Source organism: Octodon degus, unplaced genomic scaffold, assembly GCF_000260255.1.
Source record: "Octodon degus isolate 3935 unplaced genomic scaffold, OctDeg1.0 scaffold00068, whole genome shotgun sequence".
NCBI lineage: Eukaryota > Metazoa > Chordata > Mammalia > Rodentia > Octodontidae > Octodon > Octodon degus.
This window is the reverse complement of record NW_004524644.1, coordinates 1,269,735-1,289,040: the sequence shown is the minus strand read 5'-3', so window position 1 is coordinate 1,289,040 and position 19,306 is coordinate 1,269,735. Positions and strand designations below refer to the sequence as shown.

The 19,306-nt window shown below is 36.3% G+C and overlaps 1 protein-coding gene across 1 annotated transcript in view; it reads right to left on the bottom strand.

Moving 5' to 3' along the window:
* Nucleotides 1-19,306, bottom strand: part of Cog5 (component of oligomeric golgi complex 5) — a 359,771-nt gene that overhangs the window by 135,105 nt on the left and 205,360 nt on the right. Inside the window, 1 exon segment of the mRNA XM_023719494.1 lies at nucleotides 17,466-17,493. Coding sequence (XP_023575262.1) covers nucleotides 17,466-17,493 — 28 coding nt within the window.

Here is a 19,306-nt window from a genome sequence, read left to right as displayed (position 1 = left end):
TTTTTTTTTTGTGGTACCAGGGATTGAACTCAGGACCTTGTGTTTGCCAGGCAAGCACTTATTCTATCTACTGAGCTATCTCCCCAAACATAAATTATTGTTAACAGGAGCTTTTTCATCTCACAAGTAATACTGACAAAGACAATGTGAGTGCTTCAATTCACTGCTCTTCTTGAAACTGTTTGTTTTTTGCACTTATGTTCTCACTGTTTCAGGAACAGCTCTAAAATTTCTATTTTTTTATTCCCTTATGTCCTTACTGCCCAACTCCTCCTCTTTATAAAATTAGATCCATTTTTGATACTCTGTACCCTTAGGTGGCTCACACTCATTGTAATGTCCCATTCTCATCTCCAGAAAACAGTACATGGCAAGGAGATGCTTGCCATCTTGTCTCCCAAAGACAACTATACTTTTCATATGAATACTGCTTCTGACCTTGAAAAGGGGGCTACACATCTACTAGTTGTGCTGTGTCATCATCAGTTAGGTAAATTAAGTACTGCAATGCTCATTTCACGTAAGGAAACTGAAGCCCTAAGAGGGCAGGACCCTCATGGTGTAACAACAGACCAGGTTGATTCTTGGTTACTTCACTCCCTGTTCTATACTTTCTGCAACAGATCATCCTGTCACCACTTGACTTTTGTCCAGATGAACCAAATTTGTAGGTGAGAAATAGGTTCTGGCAAGAGTAAGAGATCTCATAATAGACAGACTGAAAGCATTTTTTAAATATTATACTAGAAATTCCTACCTAAATAGTAGCAACAACTTCTAGACAATACTTTCCCTTTCAGATGTACAATAGCTAAGAATAATTACTCGATAAATTGTCACCCTGAATTTCAAGAAATCAAAACCTAATGAAATTTCTCAGCTTCACCAATTATTATATAAATTATTCAAAATATCATGTAATAGAGCATAAAATACAATTTTATAAGCATAAAATGACAGACTTCAACCTCCTTGGAAGTATTTTAGAACATGGCACAACTGTCTTCTTTACTGAAACTATTTCTTTTGCTTGGGAAAATACGTATGATGTAATTTCTTCTTTCTCTCTCAATCTCTCTATAGCATTACATGGAAGAAAAATAAAATTCCACAAGAAGGCTTTTAGTTGTTCAAGATCTCTAATAAGCTTGCCAAAACAGGAACACTGTAACCAAAGCAACAGCTGCCCACAGTAAATGGAACAGATACAGCAAGACTGCCATGAACTGTTTCAGGAAAGAGAGACAATACCACAGCACTTACAATACCATGGGTTAAAAGGAACTGACTTCTAAGGGCATAAATATGGCCTTAAACCAAGTTTGGAACCATTTTAGCAGTTTTATGTAACTGAAATTAGAAATTACAATAGTGATAGCATTTGTATTAATTGTAAATAAAATACAAACATAAATATACAAGTTTAGGAGTCCTCTGTGAATGATAATCTTACACATATACTCTGAAGAGTATCAGGTAATCCTGGTAGCATGACTATTAATCATGTTTTATTTTTCCTCTCATAAAGTAATTCTTTTTCTTTTTTTGTAATTTTTTAGAACTTTTTTTCGTCAGTATTTCATATATGAGAACAAGGTGAGGGAAGGAAATTGATGAATACAGAATATATTTTTATTAATGGTACTTAATGATAGTCCATACACCATTGTACAAAGTAACACTGTTCACAAGATTTATAACCTGCAATAAAGTCTTAGTTGATTCCAACTGATTTTAATTTTAAAAACAAGTAGAAATTAAGAAACTGTATTTGCAAAATTAGGTATTAATAGGGAAGTTTCAAAACTGTGTGTAAAGTTTGATTAGTACTAGATTTCATATCCAATTAAAATAGGGATACAAAAAAATCACATTAAAAAGAGTAGGGAGGGGCTCAGTGGAATAAGCACTTCCCTGGCAAGTGCAAGGGCCTGAGTTCAATCCCCGGTTCCGCAAAAAAAAAAAAAAAAAAGAGTAGGGAGGGTAAAACAGTGTGGAGTCAGAGGAAGAGAAACAAAAGAAAGTACAGGCGGGTTTGTAGAGAGTAACATGTTCTTCCATGTTACCATCTACTCAAGCAAAATAAGTTATCTGTCACTGTACAGACAGCCCCTACTGCTGAAACCACAAAGCAACTTTTTGAAGAAAAAAAAATAAGAGGACACAAATCTAAAACAGATAATTCTTTCAACAATTCACTGTACAAAAGCTTTAACAAACAGGCTGATTTTTGAGGTAAAGCTAAGACAATAAAAAAGAACAGTATCCTAACCATGCACATTAAGGAATCATAAAACCCTACTCTTCTATTTATGGAAAATACTAATAAACTCATAACACTCTATACCTAGAAAATGTATTACCAAATCAAAATACCTAAGATAGCTTATGATATCTGTGTGAATATGTCCTAACAAGATACACATACCTGGTACTACTTCTGCAGTGACCATGTGCCTAACACACCGAAAACTTACAAGAGTTCCAAAAGAGATTACAAATACTAAAGGAAGAGAGAATCTCATTAAGTAACATAATTTAAAAGCAAGAATTATATTACGTACCTTGGTTGTGATTCAGAGCTTACCAGTAGCTTTTCCTGATTCAGTAATATGCAACCCATTAATGCTTGATATGTATTTCTCAACTAACCTAATAAGATTACTTCAGAACCTGTTAGCAATCAACAGTCAACAGTGCATAACCCAAATGAAATTAAGACACTAAGAAGGACATGTACAATATGATCTTATCAGCCAGAAATCAACTTGATTCTAGCCCTTATTATGACAATTTAGAAAAAAAATATATGAAAAGATGAGTGAAAAACAGAGAAAAAGTAAAAGGAAGGAGGGGAAAAGTAAAGATCAACATGGTTAGAAAAGGAAGGTTCCAAGTGATTACACCGAGAGAAACTGAGGAGGGAAATGAGTATGAAGAACAGGGCTACTTTAACTTCAAAATTTTTAACAAGATAATGCTGAAGAATGCACCCATAAAAACACTACTGCTTAAAGCTGAGCAGGGGAGGGCCAGGGAGATGGCTCAGTGGAATAAATGCTTCCCTGGCAAGTGCAAGGGCCTGAGTTCAATCCCCAGTTCAGCCAAAAAAAAAAAAAAAAAAAAAAAAGCTGAGCAAGGAGGTCCTTGCAGGTTAGCCTAAGGACCTGCGAGGGCAAACCCAATCAGGCAAAGGGGACTGCAGTTCTATCCTCAGCTCCACATGCCTTATCCGCCCTTAAGGCAGCCTGAGCCAGCCAAAAAAAATCCTTCTAAAGCTGAGCATGCTGGTGTCTATCTGCAATCCCAGAACTCAGAAGGCTGAGGCAAAAGGATCACAGTGAATTCAAGGCCAGCCTAGGCTACATAGTAAGTTTGAAGTCAACCTGGGATGCAGAGTGAGATCTTACTTCAAAAAGTATTAATAGTTTGGCATTAAATAAAATTAAATGGTATTGATATCATTAAAAATTTTGAAATAATGTTCTCCTGCTATTAGAAAATACTACTTGGGGGCTGGGGAGATAGCTCAGTAGAATAAGCGCTTGCCTGGCAAGCGCAGGGTCCTGCGTTCAATCCCTGTACTGCAAAAAAAAAAAAAAAAGAAAGAAAAAAAAAAGAAAAAAAGAAAAGAAAATACTATTTGGTATTTTAAGGATACTACAAATGTGTTTAAAAAAACACTTTTATAGGAAAAAATAATAACAAATTCATGTGACAAGCTCTCAAATCTCAATGTTTTAATATAAAATTTTAAGTTAAAAGTATAAATGGAGCTTATCTTTTAAATATTTATGCACACATGGGTTCCGCATCTGTATATTCAACCAAGAGCAGGTCAACAATTTTCAAGAGACTGCATTTGTAATTAAATATATTCAGATTTTTTCTTACCATCACGCGCTATAACAATTATATACCTAATACACTGCACTAAGCAAAAAGAGTAATCTAGAGATTATTTCAGTATAAAAGGAGAAAGTTACATGCAAATACTCTCCTATTTTATAATTGAGTATCTTTGCATTTCGGAATCCACTCGGGGCCATAGAACCAATCCCCAGTAAATACCAAAGGACAACTGCATAATACTAATATTCTGTGCTTTAACCAGACACTGATAACAAGCTTTATTAACTACATATGAAAATTCCTTTTGCATTCTTACTTGTAAAAACTATTCAGGAATGGGAATCCCACTCTAACAATGGCTCATAAGGAGCCAAAGTCATTCTGGCAAATCTACTCCTTTTTACCAGACACTTGTTTTCTCTTGACAGCCAGGTGACCATTCAACCTACATCTGGCCAATGAGATGGAAGCACAGATATAGTGAAGCAATTTTGGAAAGGATTTTGCTACCTTTTTCGCTGGCAAATTGTTCTGCCTCTGCACTTTCAACACAAGCAGAATACCTTAGGATGCAATAGCTATCTTGTGGCCATAATGGGACAGGAACAGGTGCATTACACATGATAAAATGAAAAAAGAATGTTGAGTAGTTAAAAAAACGATGGCACTGATTGAATCAGATAAATCTAACTATTAACCTGGTTTATTTGTTACAGTTCAGGCTATCTTGTGCAGTACACCAAAGTAACTGAAATATAATGCAAAAATATATACACTCATAAAAGTACAGTACTATAAAAAAGAAAATAAGAAACAAAGATAAATGACCAAAATCATCTGGTACCATTGCTAAATATTATATTAACTTATTACTGGTAATAAAAAGAAAAACGGGGCCAGCCAAATAGTTCAGCAGATTAATGTACCTGCAAGCAGGCATAGGCCCCGGGGTGTTTGATCCCGGGCCTGCTGTGCCAGCCCCCCCCCCCCCACTGAGACTAAGAATGAGACTGGGTGTGGTGGCATTCACCTGTGATCCCAGCTCTTGGGAGGCTATAAACAGGAGGATCACTATGAGCCCAATCTAGTAGTGAGACCCTGAACACCCTGTAGACCCTTTCCTAAAATACAGGAAAAAAAAAAAAGTAAAATAAATAAAAAGAAAAACTTCAATATTTATCCTGTACAAAAATACTTCAGTTCAAAGAACTGAATATCCCTATTAGGTGGGACAAAGTACTTCTTCAAGAAGAATCACAGCTAATGAACACAGAAAAGTAACAAGCTAGAAAATGATCCATTCATAGTCCCCAATCAAAAACCGTCATTTAAAATAAAAAACTTGGGGCTGGGGAGATAGGTCGGTAGTCTAAGTGCATGCCTGGCAAGTGGAAGGGCCCAGGTTCCATCTCCAGTATCACATGCCATGCCACCTGCTAGCCACTGAAATTGGGTGTGGTGGCACAATCTGTAATCCCAGCACTGGGGAGGCTGACACAGGAGGATCACTATGAGTCTGAGCTTTGTAGTGAGACCCTGTACCAAAGAAAGAAAGAAAGAAAGAAAGAAAGAAAGAAAGAAAGAAAGAAAGAAAGAAAGAAAGAAAGAGAGAGACAGACAGAGACAGACAGAGAGAGAGAGAGAGAGAGAGAGAGAGAGAGAGAGAGAGAGAGAGGAGAGAGAGAAGAGAAGAGAAGAGAAGAGAAGAGAAGAGAAGAGAAGATTTTTTAAAATTATAAAATAAAAATTTATGTAAGGCTGGTGAAGTGGTAGCACATGTAGTTATAAGCATGCATGAGGCCCTGGGTTCAATTCCAGTGCACATGTGTACAAACACATATGTAAAAAGAAAGCTTCAGGCAAAAATAACTAGTACATGTCTTTGAACCATTCCATAGTGATTCTCCTGTTTTCAGCCTCCCAAGTGCTGGGATTATAGGTGTGCACCACCACACCCAGTCTCAATCCACTACGCCCAGTCTCAATTACTATCTCAGCACCCAAGGGGCGGGGCCAGCATGGCAGGAAGGGGATTGAACCCCGGCCAATGGGCAAGCAGATCAATGCAGGCACTTTAGTCCACTGAGCTATCTGGCCAGGGCTTTAAATATCATCAAGATGCCAATATATTCCTGGATCCATAAATTCACAATTAATTCAATAGAGAAAAGGCTTTTTCAACTTTTAGTATGCACAGTAATGGAACAATTAAATCACTTCATCAAAAAGCAACTTTGCACTGCATATAAAAATTGTTTAAAAAACAAAATTATTAAAGTTCTAAAAAAAAGTAGGAAATCTTTGAACTTTATGCGAGATAAAATTTTCTTTTATCATAATCAACAGAAATGTGGATAAATTGGACTTCAAAAACACACTGTCAAAGGGAAAAAAAGGAGAAATTAAAACTGACACCCAAAACATTGCAACTTACCATCAAACTATAAATACTATCAATACAGTAAAAAAAATTAGTGTATAGAATGGAATATTACTCTTAAATAAAAAGGAATGGACTTCAGTAAGTCCCAGGCTTGGTCCCATTTCTGAAGAACATTTGTAGGTCAGATTCATTTGTAATCTGACAGAGTGAATCTTACACAGTATACCTGTAAAAGTTCACCACTCAAATGTTCACAAATTGGGGTCTTACTGCATTTATACAAAATGCAATATGAATGAACCTAAACAAAACACTGTGCTATGATAAAAGAAACCGGATACATAAGATTATCTGTGTTATGACTCTATTTATATAAAAATTTTAGAAAAAGGCCAATCTGAGAGAAATCAGATTTAGCTATTGCCTGGGTTTAAGGATAGGAGAAAGAAATGACTACAAATAGGCATGAGACAACCATTTTGTGGTGACAAGAGTACAGTATTCTAAAACTGGGTTGTGAAATGGTTGTACAACTATAAATTGACTAAAATTCATCCACACTGTACAATTTATAAAGCATAAATATTATGATATAACCTAAGTGTAAGTTACATCTCAATAATAATTTAAATGGAAAAAAGGAAAGCTAAAGCATGGGACAATATTATATGAGAGACAGAGAAAGAAAAAGAGAAACAGACCGACAATTTGAGAAAGAGATAAAAAGACTTGAATCTAAAATATATTAAGAATAATGAGAAGACAATAAATCCTTTAAAGTTTTGGCAAAGATTTTACTACTATGCATTTGATAACTTAGTCACATATAGCTTATTGAGAAAAAGAACACTATAATGGTTAAAATTAAAAGACTGCAAATAACAAATATTTGCACAGATCTAAAGGAACCACAAATCTAAACTAGTGATGTGGGAATGAAAGTAGAATGGATCACTTGAGACATCTACAGGAAAATGACTGCACCTTGAGACCGTACTCAGAAGTGAAATAAATCAGACTCATGTGTAGACACTGAATAGTCTCCCAGGTTAGGGGAAGAAAAGTAAGATCCAAAATGTACAACAGATATCATGAAATGGGAAGAAAGGATTCAAAAGGGAAGAGGACCTAGGGTGGTGGAGAGAGAAAAAAGTAAATGAAGGGAAAAGGAAAAACAATAAACAATACAATACAGTTACACCACTTTCTCTTTGCTCATTGAAAGGCTTGTGCTAGTATAGAGAATTTTTTGCTCCTATCTTGTACTCTATTTTGAAGATAAGTATATATAATGCATTAACTATTATTATTTATTATTTTGTTTGAAATTTTACTTTTTTCAATAAAACAAAAAAGTAAAATAAAAAGATCACTGTAAAAATGTTAAGTTTCTTTCAAAAGACATCATTCTAGAACGGGTGTAATCAGTGGTAGTGAGTGCTAAATATATGCTAGGACCTGTGTTTAATTCCAAGCACCACTACCATTCCCCTCTAAAAGAAACTATAATACTCTTTACAAATCCTAACCAATTTTGTTTTAGGTCTTTACACAAGAGAAATGAAAACAACTACTACACCAAGATTTATACTTGAGCATTCACAAAAGTTTACTGCCACAGATGCAAAGTGGAAATAACCTAAATCCCTATCATCAAGGAAATGGCTATTACAGCACAACAGAGATGAAACTCAAAATTATGGTGAGTAAATAAAGTAAAACACAAGAATACACTTTACAAATCCAATAATATAAAACAATAGGAATTACAAATTCATTTTCAATTATTTAAAGTTATTGCCTGTGTTTTTGCTTTTCTTATGACTTCCAAAATAATACTTCTACAGGGTCCTGAGTTCAATCCCCAGTACCGCAAAAAAATAAAATAAAATAAAAAAATAAATAAAACTTCAAGTATTTACTACTGTAGGAACACTCCAACACAATAGTTTCTAAATTTACTACATGAGTTATCCAAATATAAACACATTTTTAAAGATATATACAAGAAACAGAAAACAATTACACAGAAGAGTAACTATCAAATTTTAATCAAGGGACACTGATAAAAGTCTATAAAAATATGATAAGGATTTAGTCACTGAAAAATTATTCACAAAGGAGAATGAAATCAGGAAATCATTTCTTTTTTTCTTTTTTTTTTTTTTTTTGCGGAACTGGGGATTGAACTCAGGTTCTTGTCCTTGCCTGGCAAGCGCTTATTGTACTGAGCCATCTCCCCGGCGAGGAGAATGAAATCAAATGTCATTCAGCAAACTGGAAAACTATGGAAAGCAAAACTGCCAAAAGACTCTAAGGCTAAACACAGTTAATTAGAGTGAATCTTCACTGTATGACTGTAATAAATATATAACCAATGCTTTTGTGTTGTGTTCATAACAAGAGAATCTGTTAAATTAATATGTAGGCATGACTAAACAGTATAGAAAGGAGAGTAATTTTGCTACTTTGGATTTGTTATAAAGCAATAATATAAGAAACCATGTGGTAATTGAAATATGGCAAAAGAGAAAAAGGTAGCGGGCAAGAGAAAAGAGGGAGGGAAGAAAGGAGAAAAGGTCCTAAAGCAAAATAACTACCAGCAAAATACAAAAATACAACTACCTACAGCATGAATTGGCATACTTCAAAGTGCAAATACTTTAGATTTTATGTGTAACACAGGATCTATGTTACATGTGCTGTTTCTTTCTTCAATTATTGGAAAATGAAACCACAATGTACATAACTAGAGCCTTAGGGAAGGGAAAAATGAGGAAAAGATTATTAACAGGCATTAAGTTACCTACAATTAGACAGGAATAAGAAATTCTGTTATGCAAGAGTATGGCACAGTGACTATAGATATAATAATAATGCACTGTAGGGCTGGTGAGATAGCTCAGTGGGCTGAGCACCAGCTTTGGCAAGCACAGAGACCAGGGTTTGATCCCTGGTCCCTCATGTGTGTCAGCCCTATCACCAGGCGCATTGAGCCTGCCAGCAAGACTGGGCATGATGGCGCATGCCTGGAATCCCAGCACTGGGGAGGTTGAAAACAAGAGGATCACTACAAGTCCAAGCTCCGTAGTGAGACCCTGTACTGAATAAAATAAATTTTTTTTAAAAAAGCATCCATCAAAAAAATTCTGAAATAACCTAAGAGTATCTGCAAGACTTAAAAAGCAAATACAAATCAAACCCAAAATGGGTAGAACAATAAATATCAGAGAAAAAAAAAATGAATTTTTTAAAAATTCAAACTATTAATGAAATAGTTTTTTTTTGAAAGGATAAACAAAATTGATAAGCCTTTAGGTAGATTAATAAAAAAACCAAACTAAATCAGATGTAAAAAAGCAGACACTATAACCAATTCTACAGAAATATAAAGGACCCTAAGAAATTACAATGAATAATTATAGGTGAAAGAACAGGAAAATCTGAAGGAAATGTGAGCATATGCAACCAACCAATAATGAATCAAGAAGAAATGAAAATTGAAAAAAATCAATAATGAGTAACTAGGCTAAAGATATAATTTTCCTATCTTTATTCTTTCCTTTCTTTTTTTTGGCGGGGGGTACCAGGGATTGAACTCAGGACCCTGCGCTTGCCAGGCAAGAGCTTATTCTACTGAGCTATCTCCCCAGCCCTAATTTTCCTATCTAATAATAATAACAATTATAATAAATAATAATAATAATAATAATAATAATAATAATAATACAGTCAGGACCTGATGGCATCATTGAGTTCTACAGAAAAAAAGTTAATGTATTTTGTACAGGGTCTCACAACACAGCTCGGACACATAGTGATCCTTCTGTTTTCAGCCTTCCTAGTGCTGGCATTAGAGGCATGTGCCACCATGCCTGGACTTGGTGGCTGACACAGTGTACCCAGCCGCCGGGCCAGCACAGCATGAGGTGCCAACCCTGGTCCCTGCGTTTGCCTAAGCAGGCACTTAGTCTGCTGAGCTTTCTTGCTGGCCCTCTACAGATCATTTAAACAAATAATTGTAATTATTCCAAAACTATTCAACAACAACAAAATGAAAATTCTAAAGATAGCATTACCTTGGTACCAGAGCGTGACAAAAATAAAACAAAAGACAGAATAGACTTCTTTCCCTGGTAACACAGAAATAAAAATTCTCAATAAAATACTAGCCGACCAAATTTAATAGCACATAAAAAATAATGATTCACCCCAGGAATACAAAGATAGGTTAACCTCTGCAAATCCATAAATACAATACAACACATCAACAGAATGAAGGACAGAAACCATATGATCATCTCAATATATACAAAAGTATACATTCAATAAGATGCAACATCCTTTCGTGATAAAATCTCTTAAGAAACTGAGTATAGGATAACATATCCTAAAATACCAAAGGCTATCTATGAAAACCCACAGATAATATCATGCTGAATAGGGAATAACTGAAAGATCACAAGAAAAAAATGGATATTCACTTTCATTGCTCTAACTTAATACATTATTAGAAGTCTTAGCAACAGTTATTAGTCAAGAAAAAGAAATAAAATAAAGAAACTCTTTTCCAAATTTGGGAAAAAAAAAGTTAATTATCCATGGCTACAGGTGACAGAATTTATATATGAGAAAACCTAAATACTCCATCAAAAGCAAATAAATTTTGCTTCAGTGAAGCAGAATACAAATCAACATACAAAAAATTGTTAACTTGTATACATAATAAAATTTCTGAAAAAGAAACTAGGAAAACAATCCCATTCAAAGATGCTACAAAAATAAAATATTTGGAAATAAACTGAATCAAGGAAGTAAAAATACAATGAAAACCATAAAACACTGATGATGGCCAAACGTAGATCAGTGGCAAAAGCAAGTGCAAGGTCCTGACTTTGATTCCTGGTATCAAAGAACTAAACAAAACAACAACAAAACACTGATGAAAAGATTAAATTAGAAAAAATTTTTAAAAAAGGTCAGAAATTTTGTATTTATGTACTGTAAGAATAGGTTGAAATGCCCATGCTACTTGTAATAGATTAACTAATCCTCAGCTTGTAACATCCAGCTGAACTGAGTCACCCTATGAATATTTTGCTTTTGGTGAGGGAATGTGTACAGTAAGAATCACATATATGTAGCTGTTATATTAATGCAAATCTGAATATACCAAGACATGTTAACTTTTCAAAAATATGCCACTAGAAACTACAGTTTAAGGAAATGTGTAGGGTTGTCAAGACAACCAGGGATGGATTGTGGTGGAGTGACAACTGATGGTCAATTGTAACACCCAGCTGAACTGAATCAGTGTGGTACTGGGTATGAAGGGGCCATTTGAGGATTGTTGCCAGTGGCGTACAAGGGACTCATGGAGGACACTGCCATAGTCTCTGGGTCTTTAAATGGAATTGTGTAGGACATTACCACAGGATATAGGTCCTCAGATGGAATTTTTGGGTCTCTGTTGCATAGACAGATCTCTTATGCTCTTCTGCATTTGATTTTTTGGTTGAACATTATAATACTCTGTATTAAATCTATTTCTTTATAAAACTCTAGAAAAGATGGTTTGAGGGCATCACAAAAAAGAGCAAGACTCCACTGTTTACAGTATAAAAATTGCAAAAGTAAAACATTTTGGTTTAAGAAGAAAGGCACAGAGCAACATGCTCTAGAATGATGCAAACAAGAGAATTTGGTCCTTGGAACTGGATTCAGAATCCATAATCATAATCCAGGCATTCAATCCCTATAGCTAAGAGACAGAAGCCTAGCTACTGTTCCAGCTGGCACCAGACTCTGGCACAATCAACATGGTGCTCGTTTTAGGTACCTGCAGAAAGGAAGCATTGTAAGATTAGAAAGGCTTCTACTCAGATTTCAAAAGAAGACGTAGAAGGTCAGGCAGTGTATCCCTGAGAGGGCAGTGCATGAAATTGTGAGGGAGAAGCCAAAGGTGCAGTAGAAACCCCAAAAGTTTAGAGAAGCCAGGAATGTGGACCATCTGTGAAAAATTCCATGGATGGAACAGAGCCAGCCCAAGAGAGAAGCCATGGGAGCTAAAATCACCAGCAATGCTGTAGAGTTGAGGCCTTTGGAGTTCACAACTTGTCACAGATTGCCTCGGATGCTGTGTGTAAAACTATAGGGCCTAATGTGTGCTCTGCTGAATTTTCGATTTTCTTTGGTCCCATTCCTTTATATCCCCCCTCTGTAACTTTTGGAATGGAAATGATTATCTTCTACCTTTGAATTTTGGAAGTGTTTAACTTTCTTTTTATTTGTATAGGGGCTCATAGCTAACAGTTTTTGGCTTAAATCTCAGAGGAGACTTGGGATTTGGATTTTTCAGCAATGCTGAAACTGTTAGATCTTTGGCAATTCTTGGAAAAGGACTAAGTGTCATTTTCATAGATGCATATGCATGAGTCTTTGGGGTGGGCAGGTGCACAATGTCATGTATTTTGTCTCATTGTACTCCCCAAAGCCTCATGTAGTCATAGAATTTTTTCAGAGGTGACTAGATCTACAGTGTATGACTGATTTGTATTGCAATGGTGGTATGAGAGTGCTGAGATTAAAAGTAGTGATTGCTGAATCAGTCCATTGATTGAATTGGCACTGCCTTAATCCTACTAGATCAGATACAATATAAAAGACAACAAGAGGCTTGCTGTTTTTTTCTCCTTACTTTAGCTTGTGCTGTCTTTTGCAGCTCTATTTGCTCTCATCTGACATGTACCAGTCTGACTCTGAGCCAGCTGATTATGAATTGAAACCTCTACAATTGTCAGGTAAAGAAAACTTTACCCCTTTAACTTTGGGTATCAGGTATTTTATCTCAGCAATGAGAGAACAATAACGACAATACTTAAAGCCATCTATAGATTCAATGCAATTCCCAACAAAGTACCAAGGACTCCACAAGAGTAACAACAACATCAACAAATCCTAAAATTCATATGGAAAGACAAAGCCTTCAAAACAGCTAAAGCAATCCTGGGAAAAACAAAACCAAAAACCTAGAATCATCACAATACATGACTTCAAAGCATACTGCAAAGCTAATAGTAAACAAAGCAGCATGGTACTGGCATAAAACAGATGCAAATGCCTATGGAACAGAACAAAGAATCACTAAACTAACCTATGTTCCTACAACCAGATGATTTTTGACAAAGGCATTATGAATACACATACAGTAAGAAAAAATCTAACAAATGATTTTTGTTCAAAACTAGATATACATTAGAAGAATTCAATTACCTTCCTCATACAGTACATGAAAGTAGCCCAAAATGAATCAGAGACCTCAACATAAAACCTAGAACTCTTAAACTCCTACAAATAAATGTAGAAGAAATATATCAAAAACCTGGTATGGATGATACTTTATTTGGAAGACCCAAAAAAACTACTAAGAAACTACTAGAGTTGATAGACAAATTCAGTAGCATAGCAGGATACAAAGTCAACACCCAAAAGTCAATAGCATTCCTCTACACAGATAACAAACACACTGAGAGGGAAATTAGGGAAACAATACCTTTTACAATAGCCCCGAGAAAAATGAAATACCTTGGAATTCACTGAACTAAAGAAATCAAAGATCTTTTCATGGAAAATTACAGTATTTTGAAAAAAGAGATTGCAGAGGATTTCAGAAAATGGAAAGATATTCCATACTCCTGGATAGGAAGAACCAACATCGAGAAGATGGCCATACTACCAAAATTGTTGTATAGATTTAATGCAATCCCTATGAGACTACCATCAACATACCTCCCAGACCTAGAGAAATTGTTCCTAAAATTTATCTGGAACCAAAAAAGACTTAGAATAGCAAAGGTAGTCCTGGCCAACAAAGACAAAGGAGAAAGCATTACAAATCCTGACTTAAAATTATACCACAAAGCTACGGTAATAAAATCAGCATGGTATTGGCAACAAAATAGACCTGAGGATCAATGGAATAGACTAGTAGATGCAGAGGCTTCTAGGAATGCACTCAGCCACCTGATCTTTGACAAAGGGGCCAAACACACTTACTGGTTTAATAAATGGTGCAGGAAAATTTGGCTCTCTACATGCCGAAGACTAAAACTTGACTCAGGTCTATTACCATGCACTAAACTAAAATCAAAATGGATTAAAGAACTGAAAATTAAAACAGAAACAGTAAATCTCCTAGAAGAGAAAGTAGGAGGATCTCTTGAAGACAGAGCGGGAGGCAAAGAGTTCATGAACAGAAACCAAATCGCACGGGAAACACTTGAAAGAATTAACAACTGGGACCACCTCTTATTGAGAAGTTTTTAACATCAAAAGAAATTACCAACAAAGTAAAAAGACAACCCACAAACTTCAAAAAAAATCTTAACTAATAAGCACTCAAACAAAGGTCTGCTCTCTAGAATTTATAAAGAACCAAAGAACATTAGGGCCTCTAAATTTAAAGACCCAATCCAGAAACGGGCATCTGAGATGAACACACACTTCTCAGAGGATGAAATTAAAGAAGCGAATAAATATATGAAAAAATGCTCCACATCACTAGCCATCCATGAAATGCAAATTAAAACAACACTGAGATACCATCTAACCCCAGAAAGACTGACTATCATAAAGAAATCAACCAACACCAAATGTTGGAGAGGCTGTGGGGAAAGGGGAAACCTTCTCCACTGTTGGTGGGAGTGTAGACTGGTGTAACCATTATGGAAATCAGTGTGGAGACTCCTCAGAAAACTAGGACTGGAAATCCCATTCAAGCCTGCTATCCCCCTACTGGGAATTTTCCCGGAGGAACTGAAAGCATCATATCATAGTGATATATACATACTTATGCTTATAGCAGTACAACTTGTGATAGCCAGATCTTGGAAACAACCAAGATGCCCGTCACATGTAGAATGGTTGAAAAAGATGTGGTACTTTTACATAATGGAGTACTACTCAGCTATAAAGAATGATAAACTTGAAGCCTTCATATTCAAGTGGATGCCACTTGAAGATATACTTATTAGTGAAAAAAAACCAGACCCACATCTGTAACTATCGTATTGTCTCCCTAGTATAAGGACTTACGATTCCATATATGGTAAGGTTTCTAAATTTCTTTGTAAAAATATGTAAATGCTTATTTCTACTTTTATATAATTATTTTTCCTTCATATTCTGTAAGGACTTAAAGTTCAACATATCATTATCTGATGGAAAATACCTGTTTCCACGATATGCCAAAATGTTTGATATTTAGACAGGTAGGGTAAACCAAACTGCATATATTGCAGGTTAATAATTAGCTTCTCTTCTGGAGGGTTAACAACCTAAGTTAGCAGTTCAAAATTCTAGAAAAGGAAGGGCTGCAAGGTTAGCCAACATTTTGGCCCTAGCCTTTCAAGGTCAGTGAAGACTCGGGACATAGGAGAACCTGTACTGTAACAACATGTAACTCAGTTGTGCTCCAAATTTTCTGATCAAGAAGATTATGGGGCCAAAGAGGAAAGTGATCGATGACGTAGAGCGTGCCTAAGTAGAGTCACATGGAGAGAAAACACTCTCTCAGGCTTTCACAGAGAGCACATTGGCCAAGCAATGGCCGTGATTCATCCTCATGTCCGACACTGACAAAAGGATGTATAAAAGGCGGTACAGGGCTACAGGATAAATCCTGAGAGTACTTGGCTGACCTTATCAGATACAAAAGTTACATTTCTTGGTATATAGGTCTTGCTACATCTAGGTCTTAACCATTCAACAGAAAAGTATAAAAACAAGGTATATAAAGTAAATCCATATTAATATGATGAGCTGTAAAAGGCTCAAGTCAATAACTTCTGAGGATAACCCACTAATATTATAGACTGCTAGACAGTGTTAGATTGTTTAGTTGAATTCAAACACCTATAGTATTTAGATGCCAATAGAATATTCACCTCTGACAGGACAAAAAAAAAAAAGGATACAAAGGAAAGATCATTTTGTATTTATATATACAAAATAGTTAGGATAAATTTACAGCTACTTTCGCATATTCCAATGAGAAGAAAGAGGTGTACTAACAGTGTTTGGACAAAATATCCTGTCTGCTTCTTGTACTATGGATAACCACTAAGAAGATAACAGTGTACAGTGTACTGATTATCAAAACTGTCCTATTAATCAGCTGTGAAACTGTCTCATTCATATTTATTTCTCAATATAAATAAATAAGTAAGTAAATAAATAAATAAAAAACCTAGTATGGGAAATGATGTTTAAGATATGACCTCAGGCTGGGGAAATAGCTCGGCAGTCTGAGCGCCTGCCTGGGCAGAGCAAAGAACTTGCTTTGATCCCTGGCACTGTATCCCATGCCAACTCCAGATGAGCTGTGCTGGCAATGAAACCAGGTGTGGTTGCATGCCTGTAATCACAGCACTTGAGAGGCTGAGACAGGAGGATCACTACAACTCTGAGCTGCTCAGCAAGACCATGTATCAAATAAATAAACAAATTAATAAAAGATAAAAAAGGTATGACCTCAAAAGAAAACTCAACAACAGTAAAAATAGTCAAATATGATATCAAACTAAGAAGCTTCGATATGGCAAAGAAAACAAGTAAAAGAACTCTGTGACAATCTGCAAAATAGGAGAAATATTTGCAAACTATTAATCCACCAAAGGATTATTATCAAGAATGTAAAAAAGGATTTCAAAATGCTAAATGTCAAAATAAAACAAAAAACCCACAAATAATCCAATTATTTCATAAGTGAAAAGTATAAATATACAGTTCTCAAAGGAAGAAATAGTAATGGACAACTAACTTAAGAATGAAATACCCAATCTTATCAGAGAAATGCAAATCAAAACATCAGAAAAGGGGCTGGCGAGATGGCTCAGTGGTCTAAAGCACCTACCTAGAACAAGCTTAGCAAAGCACAGGGATCAGGGTTCAATCCCCCAGCACCACATGCCAGCCAGCCCCGCCCCCTGGTGGGCTGAGCTGGCAACACACACACACACACACACACACAAATAAATAAATAAATAAATAAATAAATAAAAACATCAGAAAGACCTTAGTTTGCTTAGCTAAAATGCCCATTATAAAAAGAATAGATCTACAACTTCCCTTCTGGGCACATATATCCATATCCATATCTATCTATATATGGAGATGAAAACATATCACAAAGGTATCCCAGCTCCCATGTTTATTACAGCACTATTCATACTAGCGAAAACATGGAGTTCAACTTCAGTCTCCATGAATGGATAAGATAGTGAAAGGATAAGGAAAATGTGAAATTGCAATGGAATATTATTTGACCATGAAAATGAAATGGAATCTTACCATTTGAAACAACATGAGTGAAAATGGAAGTCATGATGTTAAGTGAAACAAGTCAGGAAAAGAAAGACAAGCACAACATGATCTCATCTGTACAAACTAAAATGTTGATCTTGTGGAAGAATGGAATGAAACTGATACCTAGAGACCACATGAGTAGGAGTTAAGAGGCTGGAAAGGAGTTTTAGAAATTAACATCGAACTATAAAGAGGAAGGGTTTGTATATTATTGTTAAAACACTCTACGATGTGTCAGAATTGAGAGAAGAGTATGAAATTTCCAACATACGTAGATGATTATTGTTTGAAGAGGATGGATATGCTCATCACTCTAATTTAACCATTACATGTTACACATCAAATTACCATGTATTATAATATACAGCTATAGAATGTTATATCTAAATAGAATATTGGGACCAAGTTTACACAATGAGTTTATTAGGCTCAAGAGATAAGCTCTCTTATATAATTTATGAGATGAGCCCCTCCCCCAAGTTCCGCAAGTAAAGACGACAGCTAGACTTCTTAATGTTTCATAAATCAATAGTATACTCATGGTGTTTGTTAAGTCCATAAGGTGGTGAAAGAGATTATAGATAAACTGTTGTTTGCAGACCTATCTAGCTAGTATGTTCAACATTGTTGGGAACTTCTTTTTGAAGCTTAAGAAAACATTGAACTCTCCTAAAGTACATTTAAAACAAATTCACATCTTTGTATCACAAAAAAAGAAGCTTGTAATAAAACTGCATACTGTGTGCTACACAGACATCTACCTACTGAACTTTAGTTCACACTGTCACTTTACAGAAGCTTTGCTAGCTTATGCTGCCATAGTACTTTTGGCTAATAAGTGATAAATACCAGGGCATGGAATTTACTGAGGGTGTTTCTGCCTTAGGGAAAAGACAAATCCATGGATGTTTCATTGCCATCATTAATAATAATTAAAATGGAAAAGAGACCCAGTCCTAGCCCAGGTCTAGTGAGTGTGTGGGAGAGCTTCCTGCTACCTGTGCCGGCGGGAACAGTCCCAGCCCAGGCGCAGCATGGGCCAGACATTCTCGCACCCCCTTGGGAGGCCCCCCACCACTCCGCAACACCTCCCCCACCCCGCCCGACCAGTAGGAATTTCTGCCTCCTTCCAGGAACCCCCAGACCTGGTCCTAGCCCAGGTCTGGTGAGTGTGTGGGAGAGCTTCCTGCTAACCTGCGCCAGCCGGACCAAATATCACTCCCAGCCCAGGCGCAGTATGGGAGAGACCCTCTCCAACCCCCTTGGGACGCACCCAACTGCTCCGCAGCACCTCCCCCACCCTGCCCGCCCAGTAGGAATTTCTGGTGCATTCCGGGAACCCCCAGACCCAATCCTAGCCTAGACCCAGTGAGTGTGAGGGAGAGCTTCCTCTCCCCCTTACTCCACCTTGCCCCTCCAGGAACAGCTCAGGCCTGGCATACATGCCTGGGGTGTAACCCTGCAGCTGAAATCCATGCAGAGAGTATAGAGGATAGATGCACTTCAGGTCCTCTATGAAAAAAATTCCAGCCCAGACTACTATACCCTGCAAAACTTTTAAGTTTGATGGAGAAGTGAACCACTTCCATGACAAAGAACAGCTAAAGAATTTCGTGATGACAAAGCCAACCCTACACAGGCTACTGAAAGATGTTCTAGAGAGGGACCAAAACGATCAGAACTCCACGAATGAGATCTGAAGCAACC